The following is a 10,997-nucleotide window of genomic DNA, read 5'->3' on the forward strand; positions in this document are numbered from 1 at the left end:
CCCACTGGGCAGCCACGTGTGAGGATGATGCACGTATAATACGGAGCGTTCGCCCGTGTCACTCTGGGGCCCCCCCACTGTTAATACGGAGCTCCATCCGTACTATTATGCGGTGCATTGTGGACTACTGCGGACCCCGTAGTGTTTCCCGTTTCAGTTTGTATCTCAGTCAGTCGAGCTTTTGTTTTTGAAGCTTTTGAATTCCGGTCTTCATTATCTGTAACCTGCTGTCCATGTGTTTGGCCCCCTCGTTTAACCTGTTTATGACGTTTTACTTTGCTTTCTACTCTGTCTTTCATTTCTGATCTCGCTTTATTCTGCTTTTGTTTCAATGACACCTGGTCCGTGGTGAATATATTTTCCCTTTTTTGAGTAATAATTTTCATTTGTTTCCTACTCTGTGTTTTATTTCTGACCTCGCTTTATCCTGCTTGCGGCATGTCAGACGGTTCGTAGTCTCTCTCGTTTTACTCTGGGGAGGGGGGCTTTGTTCTGTAACCTGCTCTCCATGTGTTTGTCCCTGTTCTTTAACCTCTTTATGACGTTTTACTTTGTTTCCTACTCTGACGGTTCGTAGTCTCTCCCATTTTGCTCTGGTGCAGGTTTGGGCTTTGTGTGGCGCCTGCGCATGTGCGTAGTCTCTCCCGTTTCACTGTAGGGGGGGCTTTGTGTGGCACTTGCGCACTATGTCTTTTGCGTCCACGGGCAGGTCCCTGCGTCCATATCCGGTTTACCATTCTCGTTTAGTAATATGGATTATTCTGTCTGACACTCTTTTCACCTCCAGAACACTCTTGACATACTGTTCCTTCAAAATAACCCCTACTCCATTTCTCCTTCTATCCACACCATGATAGAACAATTTGAATCCACCTTCAATCTACCTGACCTTACTCCCATTCCATTCAGTCTCTTGCAAGCACAATATATCAACCATCCTTCTCTCCCCTTACCAGTCATACTGCCAACATTAAAAGTTCCTACCCTCAGTTCCACTCTCTTTACTTTCCTCCTCTCCTCCTGCCTCCGGACACGTCTCCCCCCCTCCCCCATTCTTCTTCTTCTTATTCGGCCAACAGAAGTCCAATTTCCACTAGCACCCTGTTGACTAACAGTACTGGTGGTGGTCATTGTTAACCCAGGGCTCGACCGATCCGGTATGGAAATTTGTATTGTTGTCCGCATATTGATTTGGCAAAATTTTACATCGAATGCCCTTCCTGACGTAACCCTCTCCATTTATCCGGGCTTGGGACCGGCACAAAGAAACACACTGGTTTGTGCATCCCCTGTGGCTGGGTTTTGGCAACTTGTTTTACAAAATTTGAAAAGTATTTTTTACAATGTTGTGACAGAAAAGTGCTTTTGTAAAACACGATACATTCACGTGTGTTGTCTGCTCCCCTCAAAGACTATCTTGAGGCTTTTCTCTGAAATTCATACTGCCTGAAGATGTTTTATTTCCGTTTCTTCACCATTTAGTGTTAAGATTTGCAACAATCTTAGGGGTATAGTTTATTGTATGTGTTTTTTTATATACTTGTTTTATTGTTACATTTTTATAATTTGAGTCCTTTTCCTGACAAAAATTATGTAATAAACCAGTCTAGAGATAAGGGAAATATGTAATAAATAAAATGGATTAGGTTATAACTTGTTTTTCGGTTCAGCCTAATATTTCTTCCCAGTATAAAATGAATTTATTGTTTCTGTCTTGATTTCTGCTTCATGTCTTGCTGCAGTAATGTGCATAGTATTTTTTACTTGTCATTTGCTTTCAGGCCTTTCCCCGGACTCCCATTTAGTAATTGTAAGTACCTACTAAACCAAAAACAATTTTTTTTTTCAATTAGATCCAGCTCTGCTTTTTGTATAAGTTAAAAGTTTAAGCAGGAGTGGAACTTTATTAATTTGTTTATCATTTTCCCATCTCCAAAATGTAATTTCGTGGTGTATTTAGTTTTTTGCTCCAGCTGTCTAAGTTCATTTTTCAGTTTTTTTTTTTTTTATTTTATTAATTAATGTAACTTTTCATTGCTGTCATAGTCAGTCTATTGCAAATGAATGAAAGAAAAAAAATTACAAGAACAAGCAGTTGCAGCTCAGCATATCTAATGATTTCCTGTTCTCCTTTCCAGACTTTTATTGTGTCAAGATTTATAGGTCCTCAGGGTACAATTTTTTGTCACCAGATTCTGTAACTACTGTACTATGTAAAACTCCAGTATATTTATTACGCTTTCTTCCACCAAATTGTCTGACTGCTGTATTCACGTTTTTTCTTATTACTTCATAAAACTCCAGTACATTAATTAAATACATTCTTCATTACTTATACAGAGGTGCAGCATGAAAGCATAGTAGTTATTACTGCTTTTTCACGGATCCAATGCCTAAATATGAATTACTCACCCAGTCATTGAGAGTCAGTCAGTCAGTCATTGTCCAACCCGCTACGTCTCCAAGGTTTATTTTCTGATCTGCTCCCAGTGCTACAAAATCAAAAAAGGCAGGGAGGTGGTTACTTATATAGGAGAGATTTTGATAGCATGTCTGCTTTATTTGGGTGAAGGCTAATAGGATGTTACATTATACTGCAAAATGTGTCAGATTCTAGCATTATCATTTAAGATGTAGAGATAATAATACACTTGTAATCTAAGGGCAGACACATTCATTGCAAGAAAAAATATTGATACAAGAAATGAAGGAAGTGGTTTTTGGCCACAAAGGAAACACGTAGGTACAATACCAACTGCCAGGAAAATAAATGGCAGATCTTAGAGAAGAAAATTGTGAAGTATTTGCACTTTCAGACCACGGTATAGAAGAAGGATTGGGATTAAGTTAATCAAGGGGATAATGTTAAAAAAGGTAAACTGTTATTTGTCCCAAGAGGGAAACTTGTCTTTTTACAGAAGCTCAATAAATAACTAAATAAATAAATGCATACATATTTTAACAAAAAAAAAATACACATAAGAATCACTTAAACGAATTAAAACTACCGACCTGACCAAAGGTAAAACTTAGCAGTTACAGTCACAGTGAGGCATTATGCACGTGTGTTGCCGTTGGTATAAAGGAGACTGCATAGTGTTTTCTTTACACATTTCTGCTAAATGATTCATTGGCTGAAAGTCCTCAGTGTTAGTGTGTCAGAGAGAGGATGTACCACATTGTTTATAATGCCACTAAATTTTTGTTGTCATTCTCTCCTTCGCTACTACCTCCAAAGTGTGTCCCATAACTGAACCTAACTATGTAAATAGCTTGTTGATTCGGTGGGCCTCTATCATAGTTATTTTACTGGCTCAGCACACCACAGCATAGAAAATAACTCTGGCCATCACAGAGTTAACATGTAAAGGAAATCACTACCCAGTGTTAATCAGTGAAATTCACCAAAGCATTTTTTGCAGCCAAATTTGTTGCCAGATATTTTCCTAAAAGTCTGCCTTGTAGCCAGCTTAGATGAACAGATGAACATTTTTTTTCCATGGGCCCCTTGATGCTTTGTAAGGCCAGCATGACATTAGAGTGTTGTAGCAGCTATGTGAAGAAATTTCTCACACATTTACCATCAGATCATATATATAACACTAATCCCAGTGTGCTGGCAGCATAGCACTGCATGGCTAATTTGTAGTATACAAGCTTTAAAGAAAAACTTCCCTTTTCACTACCAAGAAGAAAAAAACACATGCAACCCAGTGAAAAATTAAGAATGAAACATTTATTACTGTTTACAAGGTGTTTTCATCTTCTTTAAAGAAGAAAAACTTGCAAAGCATCTACACAGATAGATCAGAAATAAACAAGACATGGAATAATGAGCCCGTCCCACACTGTGGTTTCTTTGCATGACTAACCTGTGCCTCTGTCAGCGCAATGATATATAAAATATCTTTCTTTTTGTTTTTTCAGTTGTTTTTAGCTTGGGGCAATTTGTTGCATTTTTTTATGTCGTTATCATTCCATGCTCATCTTTTGTTGTATGATTTACAGTAGCGCAGTGGATAGCACTGCAGCCTTGCAGCTCAGGTCATATTTTTGGCCACAATAATTGGTCCAGCATAGTTGCCAGATAATTCCCTAGCTATCGGGGCCAATTAAAACACTATTAATTACACCATTATAATACGCTTAAAACTAGTTCAGTTCCTCCGTCCCTATTGACTTTGGTGCATTTTGCAGAGTTTGGCCAGCTTTCCACAAAAATGATGAAAACTAAACAATCACATATAAAGCTCATTTGAGGCACCTAGATGTGGCACATATATTTAACAAGAAACAAATAAAGAAAACAATAAATAAAGAAAACTGAACATCCATAATTAAGAGTTAAAATGTGTGTTTTGGTTTTTAAATGCTAGTCTTACTGATACTTCTACATTGTTCTTTACCTTCAATCTGTGCTATATACAGTTGGGTCCATAAATATTTGGACAGAGACAACTTTTTTCTAATTTTGGTTCTGTACATTACCACAATGAATTTTAAATGAAACAACTCCAATGCAGTTGAAGTGCAGACTTTCAGCTTTAATTCAGTGGGGTGAACAAAACGATTGCATAAAAATGGGAGGCAACTAAAGCATTTTTTTAACACAGTCCCTTCATTTCAGGGGCTCAAAAGTAATTGGACAAATTAAATAACTGGAAATAAAATGTTCATTTCTAATACTTGGTTGAAAACCCTTTGCTGGCAATGACAGCCTGAAGTCTTGAAGTCGTGGACATCACCAGATGCTGGGTTTCCTCCTTTTTAATGCTCTGCCAGGCCTTTACTGCAGCGGCTTTCAATTGCTGTTTGTTTGTGGGCCTTTCTGTCTGAAATTTAGTCAACAAGTGAAATGCATGCTCAATTGGGTTAAGATCAGGTGACTGACTTGGCCATTCAAGAATTTTCCACTTCTTTGCTTTAATAAACTCCTGGGTTGCTTTGGCTGTATGTGTTGGGTCATTGTCCATCTGTATCATTAAATGCCGCCCAATCAATTTGACTGCATTTAGTTGGATTTGAGCAGACAGTATGTCACTGAACACCTCAGAATTCATTCGGCTGCTTCTGTCCTGTGTCACATCATCAATAAACACTAGTGTCCCAGTGCCACTGGCTGCCATGCACACCCAAGCCATCACACTGCCTCCACCGTGTTTTACAGATGATGTGGTATGCTTTGGATAATGAGCTGTTCCACACCTTCTCCATACTTTTTTCTTGCCATCATTCTGGTTAAGGTTGATCTTGGTTTCATCTGTCCAAAGAATGTTTTTCCAGAACTGTGCTGGCTTTTTTAGATGTTCTTTAGCAAAGTCCAATCTAGCCTTTCTATTCTTGAGGCTTATGAGTGGCTTGCACCTTGCAGTTCACCCTCTGTATTTACTTTCATGCAGTCTTCTCTTTATGGTAGACTTGGATATCGATATGCCTACCCCCTGGAGAGTGTTGTTCACTTGGTTGGCTGTTGTGAAGGGGTTTCTCTTCACCATGGAAATGATTCTGCGATCATCCACCACTGTTGTCTTCCGTGGACGTCCAGGTCTTTTTGCATTGCTGAGTTCACCAGTGCTTGGTTTCTTTCTCAGGATGTACCAAACTGTAGATTTTGCCACTCGTAATATTGTAGCAATTTCTCGGATTGGTTTTTTCTGTTTTCGCAGCTTAAGGATGGCTTCTTTCACCTGCATGGAGAGCTCCTTTGACCGCATGTTGTCTGTTCGCAGCAAAATCTTCCACATGCAAGCACCACACCTCAGATCAACTCCAGGCCTTTTATATGCTTAATTGATAATGACATAACGACGGACTTGCCCACACCTGCCCATGAAATAGCCTTTGAGTCAAATTACTTTTGAGCCCCTGAAATGAAGGGATTGTGTTAAAAAAATGCTTTAGTTGCCTCACATTTTTATGCAATCGTTTTGTTCACCCCACTGAATTAAAGCTGAAAGTCTGCACTTCAACTGCATCTGAGTTGTTTCATTTAAAATTCATTGTGGTAATGTACAGAACCAAAATTAGAAAAATGTTGTCTCTGTCCAAATATTTATGGACCTAACTGTATTTACAGTATGCATTATTCAGTATGTTTTAATGAAGCTTTTGCTTGATCTTAATGGACCTTTCCTTTTGTGTAATTTTTCACAGTAATAGATGGAGCAGAACAGAGTGCAATGGATCTGACGTACAGGCCAGGTGAGCTCATGGGACATTACTTTGTCCTGGTTGGACAAAGGAAATTCACAAGTCAGCATTTAAGAGTTCCCTGTCCTTGAACTTCCTCTGGATAATTTGGCCAAAACAGTTTTAGAAACAAAGTACATTTTTCACCAATCTAACAACATGTTATCATGCATCACTGCAGAAAATACTCATTTTTAATAGTGTTCTTATTGCAGTCAGCATTATTCTGCTTCACCTTGATCTGTAGTTAGCTTTATGTTTTTGCTTTTATTTTTGGTTTCATGGTATCTTAATGATTAGCTGTACTGCTTCACAGCTCCATAGACTTCAACTAAAATCAGGCCTTGGTCTTTATGCCCCCTTAAACACCCCAGTGTCTGTGTAGGTTTTCTGTGTGTAGCTCAGTTTTCCTCCCACTTCGTAAAGGTATGCAGATGTTTGTTGGCAGATGTAAACTGACCCCGTATGAGCGACTGTGACGTGTGTGTGTGTGTGTGTGTGCGCGTGAGAGGCCCGAAGATGGACATCAAAGGTGTGCTTGATATTAACAGCTCTTTATCATGGAGTATCCTTTATTCTTTTCATATGCTGTCTGTGAACACCAATGGTAACACCCAGTTACCCCATTTATAATGTTTTATATTACATATTTCCATTGTGAATTTGGTCAAATATTTTGTGGGTTATAAAGGTATAGAGAGAGAGAAAAGATATGTTCAATGTAGGTAAATATGCCACATTACATTGTGAAAAGTTAGATACCATTACTCAATTACAGGAATAATGAGGTTCGCACTTCAAATATTTGGGATAACAACCAGGCCTGATATAAATCAAACTGACTTGGGTTTTAATGTCTGAGCAGTGTTGTCATCACAGAGGCACAGCATCACAAGTTCAAAAGAAGTTCCTGAGAACTTTAAGAAAAAAGTTATTGATGTCTGTGTACATGGAAAGGGTTACAAACAATTTCAAAGGATCTAGGACTCCAATGAATTGTATTACTCATATAAAGAAATGTTCAGACAATAGTGAAAATCCCCAGAAGTTGCCATTATACCAAGACATTTGTAAAGGCATTAAGTATTCAGTGCTTCTTTATGCTACCACAGGAAGTGTGGAAAAAATTAAAGTGATCACTGGTAAAAAAACACAGGTACTAATGTGCACCTGAATGATGCTTAGGTGTTTTAGAACATTGTTCTACTAACCAATAAGTTGAAAGCAGAACTTTCAGGCCAACATGATCCTTTTTAACTCTGCAGTCTACTAGAAGTCAAACATGATGGAGGTAGTGGTATAGTTTAGGAAAGCTGTGCTGCATCATGAGCTTATTAGTTGTCCCTGAATGATCCATGAATGCTGTTCTGTGTCAGAGGATTCTCCAGGAGAATTGTAGGCCACCAGTTCGTAAACTAAAGTGCAGCAGTAATGCAAGCAAGTCTGCATCAAAGTAGTAGCAAAGTTATGAAATAGCATATTGAAATTATAAACCTAAACTCTATTCTGATCTTCTGCCAATACCTGAAACAATGTGTTTGTGCTGGAAATCCAGTAAATGCAATGATGTTGAAGCAGTTCAGTAAAGAGGAGTGGGTCTCAAAGCCATCCACCAGTTCTGAAACTAATCAGTGAATATCTTGCTGTAGTTATTGCTGCTTAAGATGGTATTACTGTTTATCAAGTCCATGAAGAAAGTTACTATTTCATAAGGAGCATTTAGTATTGTATAGGTTTCATGAATACATAAATTATATAAGTATTAGTGTGCAGTACTTTTAGTAGATTTTGGCTAAAAAAATGCTAACATTCATTATGAAAGTATGCAGATAAGCAGAAAACCCTACAGGGTCCAGATATATCACTTTTTCATAGCATTGTACATTATGTTGGTTATGGTGGATAGTTCAGTTTCTGTTAGAAATTTTTGCCAGATCATTATTGGGTACAGTTGTTACCACCCTCCTCTTCCTTCTTTCTCTCCTCCTCATCTTATTCTTCTTGATGTATACGAGCATTGATCACATCGTGTCATCTTTAAATGTCAATGTTTTGTACATAATTAATTTCAAGGCATCTGTAAAGAGGATGTTTCATTCCAGCAGTTATTTGATGATTTCTGTTTATTTTTGCCTACCAAATGCCCTTCAGTGCCAAGGCGGTATGTCTGAGTGTCTGCTATTTCATATTTTTACCTTGCAGACTTTTCTGATTCTCAGGTTGATGAGAAATTGGAGTCTGGGGTATCCTGGTTAAACAACTAGGTGAGTCCTTTAGGCCTGAAACAGCATTTATGTTAAATTTAGAATGCTTTGTTTTAAATATTTTTTGTTTGTTATCTTGTATACTTAAATAAATGTGTGGCAAATATTACAATATTATCTGTGTTGCTGGGTTTTTTAATGTAACTATAGTAGGGAAAAAAGCAGATTTGTTTATAGAATGAAAATAGTACTTTTTCACATTTTGCCATAAGAAATTTTCTGCGATTTCATTTTTTTGAAATGATTCAATTACAGAGAAACACACCTTCAGTCTGTCACAGTTTGACAGTGTATGATCAGATACAGGTTTGGGCAAGTTTCATATCTCCAAGTAACAAAAACCTTTAAAACCAGTTGATTTGCTGTGCTTCCTGTTCACTACCCAGCTGAGTTCTCAATCTTGCAGATCATTCATGGAGCACATTAGGGCTGATGGAGATGCCTGTGAATTCTTTTAATTTCCAGAAAGAGATGGCTGGAGTCAAATGGGTGAAGAAGTTTATTGCGATTGTGGTGTGCCTTTAAAAGTCAATATTGCTCTTTCAAGTTCAAGAATAAAGTATGTTTAAAATGACTCTTATGAGTGTTTGACTAAATTCAGCATCTGAAGAACCTAATTGTTAACGTGGTCCTGTCATCAATCCTACATTTAGTGACAAAATGCTCAGGCTAATAATAAAACCTTAAACCAAACTTGCTTGTTCATTTGGTTTAAACAGATGATTTTTGTTCTTTTCAGGTAAAGAAAATATACCCAAATTGTAAAGAATGATTAACAGAAGGAGACATCAGACTGGGAACGAGAATCTTGGGGCAACTCCAGGAGCATTTTTTTCACTTTCATATAAAATTTACACATAAGTAAAAACTGGAACTTAACCCGATAAATTGTAAAGCGGAGAAAAGTGCACAAGTTATGTGGCATTTTACATATAAGACCATGAAGATGGCCAAAAAGATCTATTGGTACCCATTAAAACAAATGATCCATTTACTAAGCCTCAAAACTCATTGTGGCGATGGTTTTAACTTTAGTAGCCTACAATATGTCTATAGTTAGATTGTTTTTTTTTTTTCAGTTTCTTATACTTATGTGTTCCACAAAGACAACATATTTCACAGTGACAGAAAGTAATCGAGACACCTAGACTAAGGCAATAGTCTTTTTCACTTTGCCAAAAAAAATCTACTTGAATACCGTAGCTTGGTACACAGGTAATATGTTGTATGATGTTTGTTTCAAGGGCTTACCTTAATTGTTACAGTGTATTACTAAATAAACAGAAACCCCTAAATGCGATTTCTGTATCATTTCTGTAATGCCTCCATGAGGATTAAAATTACAAAAAACTTGCTAGTAAGACTATTTTGTATGTTTATTGGTCTGTGCTTCCTTGTTTGGGATGAATTACATGTCTAACTGATTTGGGCACATCATTTTAAGTGTAAATCAATGAAGAAATGTGATTATGTGTGACTTGGCTCTATACTCAGATGTTTTGTCATTGTAAAATATAGAGATCATCACCCCAAATCGTGTAATTGCCACAAGCCTGTATTAGTTTATTGTAATGAGATTATATTCTTATAAAGGGTCTGTGTTGTCTTTCATAGTGTTTCATTAATGAATACATGCTCGATTTTGTACTCGGTGTATACTGTTCACTAAAATCATGGTATATTTCTACTTGCATGGAAAAAGTATGTTGCTGTACACATTCCAGTAGATTGAATTAGTAACTATTTTTTTTAACTAACAGTGATCAGTTTCCTAAAGAACAACATATTCAGTATATTTAAGGATAATACTCTAATGTTTCTTTGGAGAACAAATATGTGTAAAATCCTGCTGGTGGCGTCTATGCTATGTTATAGCTTTAGTCACTTTTGTTCAGATAGGGCCGACATTATGTGCCCATACAACTTTGTCAAAGCTAACATAATATGCAGTGTGAAGATACAATTTATTTTATTGGCACATCATTAGTTGCCTGGTATTTAATTTGGTGAAGCTCATACAAATAAATGTATCAGTACAAATTATATAACAGATGGACAGTAGTAATAATCACTTCTTGATGTCTTAGGAACAATCACCCAAACTAAACACATATAATTTAAAATAAGGGAAATAAAAACAACTCCGCACATAAAGAGATTAGAAAGTGAAGACTTTAGGTTTGTTCAAATCGCACCTTGCAGTTTTAGTGTAGGAAAGATGCATCAACAGTAAGTAATGCTACCTTAGGTGGTCTGTTACAACTGATAATCAGGACATGCATGACTCAATCTTGGCCAACAAAAGTCATGCACAGTCCTATCAGTCTTTGCTTGACCCACTAATACCATGTCCTAATTGAAGTCCCCCTTTTTTTCTTAGTAAAGTAGGATGATATTTTTCCCATTCTTAAGATTTTATTCTCTGCCAAATTCTGTATATCAGAAAGCTGCAAAGTCCTAATATACACAGTCACCATAAGATCAGGGTCTAAAAAATCAGCAAAGAGGACCTTGTCATTCCCAAACTTGGAGCCCCCGATAGCC

The 10,997-nt window shown here is 37.2% G+C and overlaps 1 protein-coding gene across 3 annotated transcripts in view; it reads left to right on the forward strand.

The window, feature by feature from the left end:
- LOC114656568 (general transcription factor II-I-like) overlaps nt 1–10,062 on the forward strand; it is a 174,241-nt gene extending 164,179 nt beyond the window's left edge. For all 3 annotated transcript variants that reach the window (XM_051930781.1, XM_051930778.1, XM_051930780.1), the window contains 4 exons: nt 1,782–1,810; nt 6,154–6,201; nt 8,392–8,453; nt 9,193–10,062. In XM_051930781.1, coding sequence (XP_051786741.1) covers nt 1,782–1,810; nt 6,154–6,201; nt 8,392–8,453 — 139 coding nt within the window. In that variant the 3' untranslated portion in view covers nt 9,193–10,062. The remainder of the gene's footprint in view (nt 1–1,781; nt 1,811–6,153; nt 6,202–8,391; nt 8,454–9,192) is intronic.
- The last annotated feature ends 935 nt before the right edge of the window (nt 10,063–10,997 follow it).

Source organism: Erpetoichthys calabaricus, chromosome 8 (genome assembly GCF_900747795.2).
Source record: "Erpetoichthys calabaricus chromosome 8, fErpCal1.3, whole genome shotgun sequence".
Taxonomy (NCBI): domain Eukaryota; kingdom Metazoa; phylum Chordata; class Cladistia; order Polypteriformes; family Polypteridae; genus Erpetoichthys; species Erpetoichthys calabaricus.